General features: G+C 40.1%; 1 protein-coding gene across 1 annotated transcript in view; it reads left to right on the top strand.

The window, feature by feature from the left end:
- The window catches only part of PRKCE (protein kinase C epsilon), a 582,018-nt gene that overhangs the window by 375,579 nt on the left and 187,333 nt on the right, over positions 1 to 19,106 (top strand). The window contains exons 7-9 of the mRNA XM_006159896.3: positions 11,963 to 12,105; positions 14,667 to 14,763; positions 18,130 to 18,329. Coding sequence (XP_006159958.1) covers positions 11,963 to 12,105; positions 14,667 to 14,763; positions 18,130 to 18,329 — 440 coding nt within the window. The remainder of the gene's footprint in view (positions 1 to 11,962; positions 12,106 to 14,666; positions 14,764 to 18,129; positions 18,330 to 19,106) is intronic.

The following is a 19,106-nucleotide window of genomic DNA, read 5'->3' as shown; positions in this document are numbered from 1 at the left end:
TCACGCCGCAATCCCTTCTCCATTCTCCTCTCGGGATCTTGGGCATGCACGCACATGCGCCCGGCGTGAGTTTTAAGCCACCGGGTCCGGGACGTGAACCGTGGTCGACTACGTGGGAGTCCAGCGACATAGCCATTACGCTAACTGCTGGTTCCCTGAAACTTGTGTTTTTGAGCCTGCAGACCTTTTACTCCATGGGGAATGTCATGGTCAGAAGAGGGCAGCATGGGCCCAAAGCAGGGGCTACTTTTGCCCAGGGCTAAGGTTGATTCTGTTGCTATGAGTAAAACAAAGAAATAGACTTAGTGACCTATGTGGAGGTCCCTGAGCAAGTTCTTGTGGATGTGGGTTTTAAATTCAGGTGGCCCAGTCCTGTTCCTGGCTCTCTTTCTCATTCTCTTTTGCTCATGAAGACTCAGCCAAGTTTCCACCTTTGCTGAACCTTGCTTGGGGGGGTCTACCTTGGTTAAAGGCCTGGTCCCTTGTCCCCTGACCCTGGCTGGAAATCAGCCATTTGGCCTAAGGGTCTATGACCTCAGTGATGGTCCCATTCCCAGTTCTGGGAATAGGTTTCTAGTAGTTCACTGATGGGGAGTTAGAGAACTGGAGGTATTGGGTAGTGTGCAGAAGGGCACACAACTGGGTACCTGTGGGCGCCCACCTCTGTCCTTTGGGCTTCCTTTCCCTGTTTGTAGTCCTACAAGGCCAGATCCTCAGAGGATGCTTGCAGTTGTTGGGTAATTAAGCTCCTTATCTAATAGCAGAAAAACCGTGGTGCTAAATGAGCAGGCAGAATGCTTCATTCTTCCTTTTGGCTTCTGATCCAAGTGCCTGTGGAGCCTGATTGTCCCTCTAGACTCATTTGAGGGTCTGAGTGTTTCAACTGTCATCAAACAGTCCAGCATTTGGCTTCCACGATTCAAATGGTAGCATCATTTGTCTCTGGGGCATTTCGATCCTTTCTATTCTCCACTTTAGTGGTGCTGCCTTCTCTAGTCCCACTTCCACGTACACAGGGATTCTCTCTAGTCCCTTTTCCACCTGTGTGTTATTTTTCAGTTCACATGAAGCTCATCTCCCTGAGAGAGAAAGACACCTAATACCTTATGAGTGTTAGAAAGTACTAAGTACAACATTTTTATTCTCATAATTTCTGAAAATGTCTCTTGTTTTTATTATTATTTTTAACAGCTAAAGTCCCAACTTTCATTAGACTCTTTAGAATTTAAAAAAGAGCACAAAAAAAGAGCACAAATAATACATTAAATATATTCTCACTATAGAAGATTCAAGTAAGACTTGAATGTGTGTATGTATATAAAATATTAGTCTTTGTGTGTTTGTATAAAATATTAAAGTCTATCTTTATATTCTCTTTCTACTTTTATCCCCAGACTTAATGGCTACTGAAAGTTTGCTGAGGGTATTTTCAAGTCTTTTTGTGTACATTTGCTACGTAGATGTTTATACATATGCACATACTCTTTTTGTATTTATTGCTTTATAGCAAATTATCCCAAAACTTATTTGTGTAAAATAACGAATATTTACTTTCTTAGAGTTTCTGTGGGTAAGAAATCTGGTTGCAGCTTAGCAGAGTACATCCAATTCAGTCTTTCAGGAGATTGTAGTCAAGCTGATAGTTGGGTCTGTGGTCTCATCTGAAAGCTTGACTGGAACACTCATGTACTGTTGGCAGCCTCAGATCCTTGCTGGTTATTGGCCAGAGACATCAGTTCTCTGCCACATTGGCCTTCCCATAGGGTAGCTTGAAACATGGAAGCTGACTTCTTTTGGAACAAGCAAGCAAGAAAATGGGGAGGATGCCCAAGGCACAAACTGGTCTTTTGTAACCTACTCTCAAAAATGACATTCATCCAAGCCAGCAGGTTGTGTAGTAGTTAAGGTGCTGGATTTCCAAATGGTCAACTGCAGTTCAAGTCCCAGACCCAGCAGCTTGAAACTCTAATGAAGCGGGTGTGCATGCATGCCTAGAATCCTAGGAGGAGAGTAGAGGAGAAGGGATTTGATGTGGCCATCCTCTCTGGTACTCTGGCAAGCACATGCACCCTATAGAAAAAGAAAATATGTAAAACAAACAAACAAAAACAAAAAACAAGACATCCCATCACTTTTGACATTTTCCGTTGTTAGAAGAAATCTATAGGTCCAGCCCAGGTTCAATGGGAGAAAATTACATACAGGTACAAATACCAGGATGAGCCATCTTTGGAGTCATTATCAGGCGCTAACCTACAATACCTATATTCACCTCAACTCTACCCCCTCCCACAAATGTCATCACCTTGTCCGTGAAGTATATCCTGACTAGTCTTCTAAACCTTAACATTTTCCTCTTTTGCCTTCCATTACCTTTCTCTGCTTCCTTTTCAACTCTACTCTTACTGCCTTCTAATGTTCTAAATTACTTATATGTTTATTTCTCTTTCTCCTTCATCAGAATATGAGCTCCATGAAGACAGATTTTTTTAATCTCTTTTGTTCTCCATTTCATCAGCATCTAGAGCAGTTCTATTCATTATTTAAACTTTACCTTCTTGATAGACATTGACTTGTTCCTGGGTTGTCACTAATTGATGCTGCCATAGTCATCCTTAGACACATGTCTTCATGCATATGTATAAATAGTGATGAAGGAAGTCCTATAGTAAATTTAAACCCTTGGGTTTTTTTTTTTTTTTTTTGGTTGAATTACATGAAGAGGAAGTTATGTAAGAGCACTTTTATTTATTTGTTTTTAAATCATGCCATGTTAATGAGCTGCTTTGCCTTCTTTTGCACTGACATTTATTATTTTTCTTTTCTTTTCTTTTTTTTTCTTTTGCATAGCCACCAAAAGCCTGTGTAGTGTTTAGGATTTTAGTTTCAAGTCACCTTTATAGGTCTGGTCTGAGAACTGGCATTTATACTGCCTAATATCCACAGAGTTAGAATACACCAAAAAGTATGGTGTTTTGACTTGTGCAAAACATCATGGAGAACTCGAAGATCAAGCAATACATTAGCCTTCTAGAAACTCTGACTCTCCTTGGGCATTAATCATAATAGGTAAAATAGTAGACAAAACTTTACGCAGTGAGTCAGAAAGAAGTGTGAGCAATTCATAGACAAGAGAGGTCACTAGGGCTTGCATGGTCAGTAGAAGCTTTCTGGGGGGAGATGAGGTTTGAGCTACCAATTGAGGGAGAAGAAGGGACCTGGAAAGTAAGAGGGGAGGATGTTTCAGGTTAGCAACCCTTGACAAGTACAGGGTAGGGAGAGGAGCATTTCATGTCTCAGCACAGACGCGACACAGGTATTTCTGGTTGACCCTGAATCCTTTGCAGTAGCATCTGGCAGTGCAGTAGCATCTGGCAATGAATGACCCCAACCTGCATGGAAAATGTTGAAGACTCAGTCAGTTTTCACTGCTGAATGTCAGCACTGGCCAGTCATGGTCCATGGAAAGCTTTGAGTGGTTCTAATGTGATTAGGATCCCTTCTTTCTGCCTCGATCTTCTGCCTAGGACTCTGAAGTTGGCTACTCTGTGACCCCTGCCAACATCCTTTAAACAAGTATATAATTTCCTATTTACGATAATTTGTTCTCTGTCTCTGAGCTTGGCATGGCTGACTATAACCTGTTATGAAATCACACCATTGCTTTTGGCCCTCAAGAGCCAAAGAACTGTCTGCAGCTTACATAGTCTTAAGTGTCATCTCAGGCATGGCTTTGTCCTTGTCCTCTGACATCTGCTTGCTTTGGAAGAATTCCCAATGCCCTGACCCGCCTCCTTGCAATCCTAACCTTAATCTCAGCTATAAAAAGGGTAGAAATGTGGAAACAAAGGATGATAGAATAATTGTAGGTGAAGGTTAGTGTGCATGAACCCCAATCTGTCCTGAAATGGCATGACTACTGCAATATCAGCCAGCATACAATAGGTGCTCAACAAATATATGGAAAACTGGATAATAGTAAGAAAGTGATTCCTATAAGAGTCCCAGCCCAATTTCATTCTAGGTGAGATCAGTGAAAACATGAAGTGGTATCCTCGAAAGATAAGCCTTACAGGGCAGTGTAGGGCTGGCTAATGGCCAGTGGTGAGGGGATTGGGATGGCTCCTCTATCTACCTTAATTATGAATGCACCAGTTTTGTCTGGTTCCAGCTGGTGTGTTCAGTTTTCCTTTGCTGCCTACTGGTGTTACCTCCTCACTAATGGGAGCCCGTGATCCTTTTGTGGCTGCAAGAGTTATCTCAAATTCTCCTTCCTCAACCAGCTGGGTTTTCACACTTCCAGATTTTTCAAAGCATTTCAAAGTCACCCTTTCATGCTGTGCATTTTAACTGATGTGTAATTTTTTAAAAAAATGTTAAAACAATAACATAGCTCTCCCAGGGAAATAGCGTTTCAAAAAATAAAAAGTCTTCGAAAGTAATTTCTACTTTACAAACGTGCCAACTGGTTGTCAAGACGAATAGGTCTGACATTTAAACACCAGATGGCGCTAGTGGCTAAATTATGTAGACAAGTTAGCTGCTTTTGCCAAGGAATTCTCTTCATTTGGTTCTTTGATTCTTGTCCTTTCTGATACCTCAAGTCAAAAAAGAGCTTTGATGGGTTGGTGAGCAGAACAGCAGGCGAGGTGAATGAACGTCAGAGGGGAACTGTTGCTAAAGGGAGTGGAGAGAGAATTTTGTGCAGTACTGTTGCTTGGAGTTTAGTATGATCAGTCTGAGGATTATCAGGCACTCAGTAATAACTCCATTTGTTGAGTCAGCACAGCACCATAATGAGGCTGTGGTGGATAGAGCTTTGTTTATGCAGGCTGAGAACACCATCCTCCACCAACCCGCCCCTACCTGCCTTTTTTTTTTTTTTTTTTCCTGGAGCAGTTTTTTTTATTTGTTCCACAGACCACATCTACAATAGTGGTCCCATTGGATTATTTATACTACAGAGCCTAGGTGCATAGTAGACTATACCATTTATGGTTTGTATAAATATAAACTATCATGTTCACATGACTCAATCATCTAATGACACAATTCTCAGAACATATCCCAGCTGTTAAGCAACACGTGACTAGTTTCACTGCCCTAAAAATCTTCTGTGCTCCCTATTTTCATCTTTCTTTCCCTTCCTCCTGACCCCTGTCAATTAAGATCCTTTTACTGTTTACATAGTCTTGCCTTTCCCAGAATATCATATTGGTTTCTTTACTTATTAGGTTGTCACAAAAGTCATGATGCATTTTTGCATAGAAAAAAAATACATCCTGACTTTCCCAACAACCCAGTAGTAGAATGCATTACTGTTCCTTTATGTCTCATTATCTGATACTCATTTCTTTATAAGGCTGAATAATATTCCCTTGTCTGGATGTACCACAGTTTGTTTGTTTGCTTGTTTTTATCTGTTCACCTATTGAAGGACATCTTAAATGCTTCCAAGTTTTGGCAATTATGAATAAAACTGCTATGAACAGCCACGTGTAGGTTTTAGTATGGACATAAGTTTTGAAATCATTTAAGTGAACGCCAGGGGTGCAATTGCTAGATCATATGATATGAGTATATTTAGTTTTGTAAATAACTGCTAAACTGTTTTCCAAAATGACTGTCATTTTGAATTCTCTCCAGCAATGAATGAGAGTTTTTTTATTGTTCCATAACCTTATCAGAATTCGGGCCATTCTAATAGATGTATAGTGGTATTTCATTGTTGCTTTATTCTATAATCTCTAATGGCTTACTATGTGAAATATCTTTACATATGCTTTTTTGCTATCTGAATATCTGGTGAGACGTTTTCAGGTCTTTTGCCTATTTTTCATTGGGTTCATTTTGTTCTTGTTGAATTTTAAGGTTTTCTTTTTTCTTTCCTCCCTCCCCTCCTTTGGGTAACAGTCCTTTACCTGATATCTTTTGTAAACATTTTCTCTCATCTGTGGCTCATCTTATTCTCATGAAAGTGACTATTACAGAGCAGTTTTCCATTTCCCCCCCCAGGTTTTTGCCGTAGGGTGTGTATGCTCACCAGAGAGAGAGAAAGTAAGGAATAACTCTACTGCAGGGGGGAATAGCCACACTGCAATCCTTTCTCCTCCATTCTCCACTCAGGATTTTAGGCATGTATGCACATGTGCCTGGTGTGAGTTTCAGATCACTGGGTCTGGACCTCAAACTGTGGCCAGCCATATGGGAGTCAAGTGCCTTAACCACCACATCACCTGCTGGCCCCAGGAGTTTTTAATTTCAATTAAATCCAGCTTATATGTTGTTTTTGTTTTTAATGGATCAAGTCTTTAGTATTTCTAAAAATTCATCTCCATACCCAAAATCTCCATACCCAAAGTTGCCTAGATTTTCTCCTATGTCATCTTCTAGGAATTTTATAGTTTTGCATTTTACATTTTATGTCTGTGATCCATTTTGAGTTAATTTTGTGAGGGATAAAAAGTCTATCTAGATGTTTTTCAAAAGCATGGAGATGTCAAGTTGTCTCAGCACCATTTGTTGAAAAGACTATTACCCCTGTTCTTTTCAAAAGATTGACTATTTATGCGGGTCTGTTTCTGGGTGCTCTATTCTGTTACATTGTTATACTTTTGCCAATTCCATGCCTTCTTGATTACTGTGGCTATATAGTTAGTCTGGAACTTGGGTAGTCAGTTCGTCAGTTCCGTGACTGTTTTTCTCTTTTGATATTGTTGGCTGTACTAGGTCTTTTGCTTCTCCCTAAAAACTTAGAATCAGTTTGCTGATATCCACAAAATAACTTCCTGGGGTATTTATTGACTGAGATTGCATTGAATTTATAAATAAAGTTTGGAGGAATCAAATTTCAAACAGAAAAATAATAGATATGAACATGAAGTAGTTCCCGATTTATTTACTTCTTAATTCTTCAGTTTTGTAGTTTCCCTCATATAAATCTTTTATGTATTTTCTTTGATTTATAGATCAGTATAAATGCTAATGTAAATGGTATGTTTTTAATTTCCAATTACACTTGTATGTTGGTGGTACACAGAAAAACAATTGACTTTTGTATATTAAACTTGTGTCCTGCAACTTTAGTATACTCACTTTATTGGTTCCAGGACTTTTTTCTGACAGTTTTTTTTTTATTTTATACATAAAAAATCATGAAAAGATATTTTCATTTTCTGGTTTCCAATCAGTATATTTTTTGTTTCCTTTTCTTGTATTATTGGGTCATCAAAAAAGTTATGATGTATTTTTCTATGTTTTACTATGCAAAAGTGCATCATGACTTTTCTAACAACCCAATAGCTAAGAATATCAGCATAATATTGTAAAGGTGTGATGAGAGAGGACATCCTTGCCTTGTGCCTGATTTTTTTTAAAAGAGGTTTTTGCCTTCAGGCGCGTGCACTCACTAGAGAATGAAAAATGGAGTTAGAGGGAAAGTGAGACATCACCCCTCAGGTGGGGTGGCCACACCACAATCCCTTCTCCTCCATTCTCCTCCTGGGATCTTGGGCATGTACCCACCCAGTTCAATTTATTTCTGCCCTAATTTTTAATTCTTTTTTTCTCCTGCTTATTTTGGATTTAATTTGCTATTCTTTTTCTAGTTTTCTGAGATAGGAGTTTAGATGATTGATTTTTAGATCTTTCTCTTTCCTAATATATCCACTCTAATACTATATATTTCCCTCTAAGGAGAGCTTTTGCAGTATCCTGCTACTTTTCATAAGTTGTGTTTTTAGTTTTAATCAATTAAAAATATTTTAAAATTCCTCCTGAGATTTCTTCTTTGAGCTATATTTTGTTTAGCAATGGGTTGTATAATCCCCAAGTACTTGGGGGATTTTCTAACTATCTTCCTATTGATGTCTAGTTTAATTTAATTATGGCCTTAGAGCAGACATTGTCTGATTTGTATTCTTTTAAATTTGTCGTGTGTATATGGCTCATAACATGGTTTATTTTGGCAAATAGATCTTCTCCATGTGAACTTGAGAAGAATGTGTATTCTGCTGTTACAGAATGATAAATGTAGATTTAAAAATTATATCCACTTGCTTGATGTTGCTATTGAGTTCAGCTGAGGTCTTTGATGGTTTTCTGCCTGTTGGATCTGTTCATTTCTGATAGAGGGGTATTAAAAGTCTCTGACTATCGATTGTCAGAAAAGTAATGACACGTTTGCATAGACAAAAACAGGAAAATATGACATGACTTTCCCGATAAGCTAATATAATATTGGATTATCTATTTCTCCTTGTAGTTCTATCAGTTTTGCCTCATGTATTTTGAGACAGCATTGTTAGACACATACACATTAAGGATTATATGTTCTTGGAAATTTGGCCCTTATAACATTTTTCTCTTTTCTTAGCTATCAGTTACACTTTTTCTTTTTGTTATTTTAGTAGTTGTCTTACAGCTTGTTTTATGCATTTACAATTGGTCCAAGTCCATTTTTTTTTTTTTAAGCATTTTTTTTTTTTGGAGAGATTTTCACTGTAGGGCGCGTGCGCTCGCCAGACAGACAGAGAGAGACATAGAGACAGAAAGCGAGAAATCACCCCCCAGGGGGGATGGTCACGCCGCAATCCCTTCTCCTCCATTCTCCTCTTGGGATCTTGGGCACGCACGCACTCGCGCCCGGCGTGAGATTTAAGCCACCGAGTCCGGGACACGAACCGCGGTCGACTACGTGGGAGTCCAGCGACATAGCCATTACGCTAACTGCTGGTTCCCTCCAAGTCCATTTTAAAATAATACTACACTGTCTTACAGTAGTAGGATTATCTTCTAATAATAAAATAATCTTAATATCTTCCCTCCAGTCCCGGTCTTATGGCTGTTATCCATATCGCTTGTACATACATAATATGCTATATACACACACACAACTACATGATTATACATCATCATACATAACTGGATGCATTGTTATTTTGAACAAAATATTGACTGTAAGATAGTAACTAGTAAGTAAAATAGAAGTTTTTATTTTACCTTCACTGTTCCTTCTCAGATGCTTTTTCTTTTTGTATAGAGATCCAAGTTTCTAACTTATAGAGTTCTCGCTTAAGAGTTTCTTTTAACATTTCTTGCAAGACTGGTCTGCTGCCCACAAAGTCCTTCAATTTTTCTCTAAAAATGTCTATTTTTCCTTACCTTTTGAAGAAAAATTTTTCAGGGTATAGAATTCTAGATTGGTAGTTTTTTTTTTTTTCTCTCTCTCTCTCTCAACATTTAAATATCCCACTGTGCTCTGTTCTTGCTTCTATGGTTTCTGAGGAGAAGTTAGATGTAGTTATTATGGTTGCTCCACTATAGGTAAGGTAGTTGTTTTTCTGGGGTCTTTTCTTTATCTTTGATTTTCAAAGTAATTTGAAAATAATATGCCAGTGTGTACTTTTTGGCATTTTCCCTGCTTTGTTCTGAGCTTCTATAATAGAGCTTTAGTTCAGTTTTAAAGGTCCTTTTGGCCCAGCCACAGTGGTGCAGGTGGTGGGTGGCACTGTACAATGCTAGAGTTGATAGGAGGCCTGGGTCTGATACTAATTTGGGGGAAATTCTCAATTACTCCTGTTTCAAATACTTCTATTTGCTTTTTTTTTAATCGTATACCTGTTACGCACGTGTTATACCTTTTGTGGTTGTCCCGCAGTCCTTGCATACTCTGTTCTGATTTTTGTCATTTTCAGTCTTTGTTCTTCCATTTTCAAAGTTTTTATTGATACATCCTCAAGCTCAGATTTTTTTCCTACCAGCGTCTCATCTACTAATATGCCTATCAAAGGCATTCTTGAGTTCTGTTGCAGTGGCTTTGATCTCTAGCATTTCTTCTTGATTCTTAGGATTTTCCTCAATGTGCTTACATCGCCCATCTGTTCTTACATACTGTCTACGTTGTTCATTAGAGACGTCAGCATATTACTCATCATTGTTTTAAATTCCCAGTCTGATGATTTCTAGATTCCTGACATAACTGAGTCTAGTCGGGGTGCTTGCTCATTCTCTTTAAGCTATTAGGTTGTTGGGAAAGTCATGATGTGTTTTTCTACGCAAAAATACTTTATGGTTTTCCTGACAACCCAATATGTTTTTACCTTTTACTATGCCTTGTAATTTTTTTTTTTTATTAATAGCCAGATATGATGTACTAGGTAAAAGAAACCACAGTAAATAGGCCTTTACTGACGCAATGGCAAAGTGTGTGAGGCAGAGAGACATTCTCCATTCCTATGATTAGGTCTCAGTCTTTTGGTAAGCCTGTGCTGCTGAACTCTGAACTTCACAAGTGCTTTTAGTCCTCCAATGGCCTGAAGTGGGATAGGATGACTATAATAAGCTGAAATTAGGCATTTCCGTTCCCTCATGTCAATTAGGAACTATAAAACCTCAATATTAAAGATCTGTTGAAACAGTTTCATCTGAGGACTGGCCTTGTTCTCGCCTATTTAAAAAATGTTTTTTTGAAGACTGGCTCTATGGCCTGGTGGTTAAGACAGCTATATTCCACATGGCCGACTGCACAGCTTGAGTCCTGAACCCAGTGGCTTGAAAACACATGCCACGCACATGTGCATGCGTGTCCAAAATCCTGAATGGAGGGAGAGATAAAGGAGGAGGAATTGTGGCATGACCGTTCCCCATGGGGTTGCTTTCTGTCTGCTTGTCTCTGGTGTGTACATACACCCTCTAGTTTGTTGGTTGTTGTTTTTTAAAGGTTCCTTTGGCCCAGCCACAGTGGTGCAGGTGGTGGGTGGCACTGCACAATGCTAGAATTGATAGGAGGCCTGGGTTTGGGTCCAGGTTGATCCGAACACACTGGGTAAGCCCATAGGCATGCCTGTGATCTAGGCTGAGGAAGAATGCAGTGCAATGAGGCCCTGCTAGGGGTAACTTCCCTCAAGGAATATACTTCCATTTTTAAAAAAGTCCAAAAATGGTAATGGTACTTCCTCCTCTTCTCTCTCTGGAAGCATGAGGGTATTTTCTTCCTGTACTTATTGTGAAAACTTGATCAAACACAACACGTGAAGATAAACTCACAAACTCCAGGAGATAAAACTTTATCTCCAGGAGATAAACCTGCTATGACTTGGTCCCTCTAGAGTTTTTGATTTAGATTTGTCCACACTGAGCCTCAAGCAGTTTGTCAGTTACAATTCAGGTATTTCTACCTGGGTCCTGTTACTGAGGAAGTTTTTGTTTTGAGTTTATGCTTCAGTAAGTTGTGATTCTCCATAATTGCCTGGTTGGCTGTCATTTGTCACTGTGACCTCACTTCACTGTGCATCTACAAAGAGTTGTTGGTGTTCTCAGTTTATTCAGCTTCCTACTTGTCAGAACGGAGTGATGGCATCTAAGCTATATGCCAGCCTAGGAACTGCAGCAGTTCATTTTTACCTTTATCCTCCACCAAGGATAATCAATGAAATGGGCAAAATGAAGAATGGTTCGAACTCAGACTATAGACCAGAAAGAGGCTTTAGAAGTCAGCCATTGGCATTCTTCTCTCAGGAATATTCCAACACTTGAACAGAGTAATGGCATGGACTGTATGCATATGACCCACACGTAGAGAAATGGAGTAGACTGTACACACGTGACAACTTGGGCCCTGAATCTAAATAAGCCATTTGCAGAGAAAGAGATGAAGTTTTTCTATAACTGGAGTTCTGCTCCCCAAAGGAAAATTTAAATGTGACATTATATATTTGTCCATGTTTAATATATATAGGACAACTAGAAGACATAATTAGAATCAGTGGTTATGTCTGCAAAGTGGTTTGGTGGATGATTTTAGTTTTGTGTGATAAGATAATGGGCGATTTTTATTTTTCTCTTGTTTTTAATGTGTTATTCAAATTCTATCAAATGAATCTGTATTGCTTTTACATTCAGGAGAAAAAAACTAATATTTTAGACCATGAACATTTGGATATCTCTTTTCCATGTGTTATAGTCTGCAAAATGAATGTTCATCGTCGATGTGAGACCAATGTAGCTCCTAACTGTGGAGTGGATGCCAGAGGAATCGCCAAAGTGCTAGCTGACCTAGGTGTCACTCCAGACAAAATCACCAACAGTGGCCAGAGGAGGAAAAAGGTAACCATGGTGTTTCTGGAGCTCTTTCTGGGCCAGAATCTCTGTACTGGTTTTCTCCAAGTATTCTGGAGTAGGGTTATAAAATTCCTAGGTTTAAAACATTTTACTTAAAGAGGGTGCTTAACGAGAGTGACAATGGGGGTGCCAGACTGGTAACATTAAAGTATCTTTCAGCTCTAGAAACATAAAGAGAAAACAAAGCAAGTCTCAGTGTTATGTTTGTCAGAAAAAGAAAAGCTTTCAGATGAGTACTTTGGAATTCCTTCTAGAAAAAGCTTAATGACTCTAGACAAGGAAATAGACTTATCTGCCTCTGCAACTGGCATGAGAGTAATGTTAGTGTCTGAACTTCACCCTGGTATCATTATAATGAGGATAAATGGATGAAGAGCTGGAGCCACATTCCTTTTTTAGGGTAGGAAGCCAAAAAGATTTGTGATAGTACCAGCACTGAGTTGCCTGAGGAATATTATTAATGTTCTATGACATGAAACATCTGGACCTTTCTTGGGAGACCAAAGCCATGTCTCCATCTGTGTGACATTCTGAATGTCACATTCAATCAGGAAATCCATTTGCTAAACTATTGTCTTGGTGTCAGGGCACATAGATGTAAACAGAGCTTAAGGGACTCATAGCATTTTTTTTTTTTTTTTGCAAGCTCTTCTTTAGCCTTGGCGTCTAGCCTAGAAAATTTAAGAGGTCTTTGGAAAGTAAGTTATGAGAAATGAAAACCATGTTAACTGGGCAGGAAGGCCTGGTGAGGGTTGAGGTGGGGAGTGGCCGCATTGCCCCACATCAAGCATTCTCCAGCTCTTTACTAGAAAAGCCAGTCTGACTCTAGGTACTTCTAATCTTGATTTATAAATGTTCTCCCTCAATTTTGCCCTGAAATACTTTCTGAAAGGCCTTGAGTTTCCTAGGGTATCATGTTTTAGAATCTTTCCACATCTTTTCCTGATACCTCCCAGAAGAATCTTTTCCTTTGAGTGGGAAATATCAGATTTTTTTCATCTCCTGAAATAACTTCTGTATGTTCCCAATAAACAAAGCCATTTTGCAAGAGGTACAGAAAAATTCTCTTCTTCCTGGTTGAGTCACCAATGAGATTTTTTGCTTTTGGTGGCTCTTGATTCCGTGACTCCCACTGGTAGAAACAGGACCTCAGTTGTTAATCCAGATGTTGGAATTATAAGGAAAACGTCAGTCCTCAAGAATGCTAGGATCCCATTGGAGAGTCAACTTAAGCAAGCACTATGCTGACAGTGTTAGATACACATTAATGAGTTCTAGAGAGAGCCTTGTTTAGGATACATGGTTTTCTCTTCTGCTAGAAATGAATTAAGGTAGAATCTTTAATTGCCATGAAACACTTAAAAGAAACCATGGTAACTGGCCTCTGCTGTATATTTACACAGGCTGGAATGGTCACTGCTATCGGGAATTGCAGCAGAAGGAAGCAATGTAGATAAGGAAGGAATAGAGTGAAAGGCTGAGGCACTGTGGTCCTGATTTTTTTTTATATGAAATTTCTGATGCAAAATTTGGAAAAACCCAAGTAGTAGTACAAATTAGTATGAGTGTATCAGAAGTGCTATTGGTCAAGCTAAAAGGGCCTCTCTGCAGAAATTTATACTTGCTAGGGCTGATTCCCCTCATACTGCCCTTGCAAGTAGTCCATCATGCAGAAAGAGTGCACGTACACAAGGAGTAGATCCAGGGTGCTCATGACCTCTCAGTCCAAACCACTGACTTTCATGGTGACTTAGTGATCTGTTCCAAGAAACAAGGTTCACTGAGGATGTGCTATTAAAATTTGCCCCAAAATATCTCTGTAGATAGTTATTGATCATCAACTATGTGTTTTACTTTGTACAAGTCACTAGGGGCAATAAAAGTACTAGATAAAAGCCAGCAGGTAGTGTAGTGATCAAGTTGCTGGACTCCCACACGGATAACCATGGTTCAAGTCCCAGACCTGGCAGCTTGCTGTCTCACTTTCTGTCTCTCTCTCATCTCTCTCTGGTGAGCACACCTGCCTTGTAACAAATGTAAAAAAATAATAAAAGTAATAATAAATGAAATACATAAAAGATTTTTTTTAAAAAAAGCTACTGAATAGAGTTTCATCTTCAAAGAACCTATAGTCTGAGTAGAGAACCCACACACAATATGCACGTGCAGGTATTATTAACTCTATAAAATGAAATTAGATGAATAAATGCCAAGTAGATATTAGAGACAAGTGTCATGTTGCTTTGGATGAGATTGCTTACATTGCTTGGGAAGGCAGAACGAAGTATGGAAGAAGTGAGACTGAGCTTTGCTTAGAAAGATTGACTATATTTGGTTAGAATAAAAACCTAATGAACCGAGGTCTCTTGTTTTTGTCTCTTCGATTGGCAGATGAAAGCTGGAGCCTGTGTTTCCAGAATATCAATTCAGCAAGGGCTACTGTGTATTAGGAACTCTTACAACTCTTGGAATAGTATCACGATGCTGTTGACCTCAGGAAACCTCATAGCCTCCCTTCTGATGCCTCTCCTTTCTCTCCTCTCTAGCTTATTGCCGGTGCCGAGTCCCCACAGGCTGCCTCTGGAAGCTCACCATCTGAGGAAGATCGATCCAAGTCAGCACCCACCTCCCCTTGTGACCAGGGTGAGACCCTCAGATTTGCTTACCTCTGAGCTCAGTCATTAGAAGGACCATGAAGCTGGAGGTCTCTTCATTCAAGTTGCACCTTGTCAATTGAAGCAGCTTCAGCCTGGAGAGTCTATAGGCTTCAGCATGGAGAGTCTATAGATGCGCTTTCCCTGCTGATTTAATAGGTGTTCTGTTACTCTAGAAGGTTTTCATGAGAACCAGGTACTAAATGGCTATGCATACCTTAAATTCCTTCCAGGCCATGGTAAGAGAGAATAACTGTGTGATGTTCATTTTCCTTTAGCTGCTCTCCCTGGTCCCAAGTGTGTACATGCATATATGTATGTGTATGAATGTATGTGTATGCTCATGTGCAGCTTCTTCTCTTACCCCTCTGTCACAGTGTCTGCCCATGGACCTGTTAGCATGCTCACTTAAGGTGTTTTGATACCACCCCTCTTCTGACTTTAATCATCATACTGCTGAGATCAGGTCAAGTTGGGAAACAGAGTGGGAAAGCATCTCCTGGTGGGTAGAGATGAAAGATGAAGTGAAGAAGAGGTAGGGAAGAAGCAGGCTGTAGGCTTGACTCCCTTCTAAAATATAGCTCAGGATGTCTCCTATCTGACTAATCCTAAGAGTATGTGGGCCAGTCGGTGGCATGGAGGTTAAGATGGTTGGCTCCCACATGGCTGACATGGTTCAAGTCCCAGAACTGGCAGCTTGAAAAATCACACCAGGTACCTGTGCGTGTGTATGTGTCCCCAAAATCCTGAGAGGAGAATCAAAGAGAAGGGATTGTGGTATGGCCATCCTCCCAGGGTTGATTTCTCACATTTCCTCTCTGTCTGTTTCTGGCAAGTGTACATGCCCTATATCAAACTAGAAAGAAAGAAAAAAAATATTTAACATAATAATAAGGTCTGCAATCATGTATGAATAATATTCATTCTGAATCCATCTAAGAGTGCTAAGGCTAAAGAGGGACTTAAACATTTAATAACTTCCACTCTGGTGGATGTAGAGGACTTCACTTGGAGGAGATGCATGTTTCTGCAGAACAGACAATAACATGGCAATAGTGCTGGGATTGTCTGTCCTTCTTTTTGCATTCATTATTCTAATTTTATGTTTACATCAATTCTCCGTTGGTTCCTCATTACTGTTCCTATGTTACAAGGTGGGAGAGTTGAAAAGATTTGTCCCAAGGTCAGAAACTAAGTCAGCAGCAAGGGCAAGACTATGGCCCTCCTGGCTTAGGAACCCCACTCAGAATCCATGCCATTGGAGTTTTCCTGGAGGCCATCACTTGTGACTCAGAGTACATAAAATAGTCGTCTGAGCTAGTGTCATTCTTTAGGCCACAAAATAATTGGTCTTGGTTTCTCTTCCTGCTGTTCCAGTGAACTTTTGTGTCATTATATTCTGCTTCATTCTAAGAGATGTGAGTCATTAATAAATAATCTGATAATCTTAGGGGCCTTTATTCATTATTACCTCAGACCAATGTGGGCCTTTTCATGCATCCCCTTTTTCATGCTGAGGCTCCTGTGGGAGTTTCAAGGAAGACAGGGTCATTTGGTAAAGAAGACTCCAAGTAACAGTGAGGCGACCAAATTGTTAGACCTGGCTCCTGCCTGGCATGTTGTTGGGCTTTAGCAGGATGCAAGGTGCCTCTCAAGGGCCTTTGTTCATCCCCAGCCATGATGGTACCAAATGTCTCAGCAATGATGTCAGCTCTGATGGATGGGAAAGCCATCTTGGCAAGGCATGACATTGTTACAGGACAGAAATAAAGCATAGCTTCTCCTTCCTCTCTTAAAGAACAGTTAGAAAGATATTTTCTTTAAGGTTTGATGTCTCCAGACACCTTTCTGCCTTCCAAAATCCATTGAGTAACAGTCTTTTAGCTTGATGGTGAGACTAGACTAAAAGTTATACTTAGGTATAGAGAGCTGCTGAATTGGCATGGGAGTCGTGTGTAGGCTGAAAAGGTATAACCACTCCTTCCTCCCAGTGCTTCAACACATCTCAGAGGGGCTCAATTCCAGTTCTAAGGAAGATCTCTAGATTGTTTCAGTGAGCTCTCATGGGCCTCCATCCTTCTGAAAAGAAGGTTAAGATCTTTTTGTCCAGTGGCACCTGGTCACCCATGCATGATTCTGATTTCCAAGGCTTAAGAGTTCGTTTTTCTTCTGTAATCCCAGTTATTCACAAGCACCTCTGAAAGTCAGATTATGCTCTAGATGCCCAGTTCTACACAGATGAGTATGTATCTTGTTGAATGAGTAGCTAACAATAAAACTTCTTCAAATAGTAAAGGTCACAGGATCATCTAGTGTTATCAACTCCAAATAATTCAGAACATACTCCAGAGGAGCACAAAACTGCCTTGTCTTTGTGAAATTGCTCCGAGAAATTCCTGCCCCACTGGAGATAAATTTGTAACATGTTACTCTGGGAAGCAATTCGTTTGTTAATGATAAGCCCATTGCTCATTTTGTTAGATAACCTTGTGTGAGACTGGTATTTTGGATAAACCCAGAAACAAGGCCAAGTAAAGACCTTCAAAAGGTGAGGCTTTCGGGAACCAGCAGTTAGCATAATGGCTATGTCGCTGGACTCCCACGTAGTCGACCGCAGTTTGTGTCCCAGACCCGGTGGCTTAAAACTCACGCTGGGCGCGTGTGCGTGCGTGCCCAAGATCCCAAGAGGAGAATCGAGGAGAAGGGATTGCGGCGTGACCATTCCCCCTGGGGGGTGATTTTTCGCTTTCTGTCTCTGTCTCTCTCTCTCTGTCTGTCTGGCGAGCACACACACCCTATAGCGAAAAACCTCTAAAAAAAAAAACCCAAACCAAACAAACAAAATAATAATAATAAAAAAAAAAAGGTGAGGCTTTCTAGTTCTAGTTGTTGAAATAATTGTACCACCAGTGATTACTGTGATGGTGGTTCTCAATTAGTAGCTGTTCTAACCTTCAAAAGAAATTTAAAGAGTACCTGTTGGCTTTCTGAATCTGCAGAGTTCCAGAGAAGGCCTTATTTCTTGTACTACACCAAGAATAATGGAATAGGCTACTTGTCAAAGGGTGCTTTCGAAGAGGAGTCTAGGCCTAGTGTAAGCTGTAGGAGTTTTTTTGGGAATAAACTCCCCCAGGGCAGGGACTATATCCTTCTCCTCTTTGAATACTTAGGCTCTGCTATATTTGCAATGCTGATGAAAGTGCATTGAACATACATTTTAAAAACCATGTTGCATCTGTTGCTATGAAGAATCATAAAGAGGTTTGAAGGCCCATGGGGACATGTTGCGAGTACTGAGTCCCAGTAGGAAAAGATCAGGAAGTGTATGCACTAATGCAATATCTTGTTACCCTAGAAATAAAAGAACTTGAAAACAACATCCGGAAGGCCTTGTCATTTGACAACCGAGGAGAGGAGCACCGGGCAGGAGCATCCACTGACGGCCAGCTGGCAAGCCCAGGCGAGAACGGTGAAGTTCGGCAAGGCCAGGCCAAGCGCTTGGGCCTGGATGAGTTCAACTTCATCAAGGTGTTAGGAAAAGGCAGCTTTGGCAAGGTCTGTTGCACACATTGGTTGTACTTCTGATTTTCTCTACCCCTTCATCTGGGGGATCTAAGATGAAGTGTGGAACATTCCAAACTGGTCTTACTGTGTTCTCCTTTCTTGGAAGAGAAAATGGAAATGGAAATGCCCTGAGACCAAGAAAATGGGAGCTGTGGTTCTACAGTTAACTGGCTCTGGGACTTTCGTCATTCTAACCTCTTTAGGATTCAGTTCTTCTCATTTGTCAAGTGGAAATAGGAATCAAGTGAGAGAGTGTATGAGGAAGCATTTTGAAAAGTTTAACCACATGTACTTAGCATTCTATTATCAACAGTAGTATCAAATCACTCCTTCCCTTCTTCAAAGATCCATTCTGTTTTTAATGCATTATGAAGACTTTGAAAATGAATTCTAGAATCTTTGTCCTCAGTGAGTCTTAGGGGAAGTTATGGTTTCTTCTGTAGTGTTAAAGCTGGAAACATGATTCCTTCTCTTAAAGAGCTAATTAACAATTCTATTTTCTTAGAGTTTTTCTGTCATTTGACATTTTGTACTCATTTACCTATGAACCAGAACCTTCTTATGTTCATCATCCATACAGGATGTTGCCTTTTACCACTGTACTGCCAGTCGGCACCTTCTGTATTCATTTTTGAAGCAAGATAGAGGAGCGGAGAGCTGTGGAAGCTGGTAGCATTTTAGCTGAGACCCCTGAGTCTCTCTTTGCTCTTCTTAAAGCCATGCCTGGAAATTGATGGGAGTCACCTTTCTGGGACCTCCTGGAACAGA

The sequence above is a fragment of the Tupaia chinensis genome, unplaced genomic scaffold, assembly GCF_000334495.1.
Source record: "Tupaia chinensis unplaced genomic scaffold, TupChi_1.0 Scaffold000661_1, whole genome shotgun sequence".
In the NCBI taxonomy this organism is placed as follows: Eukaryota; Metazoa; Chordata; class Mammalia; order Scandentia; family Tupaiidae; genus Tupaia; species Tupaia belangeri.
This window is presented reverse-complemented; position numbering and strand designations above follow the sequence as displayed.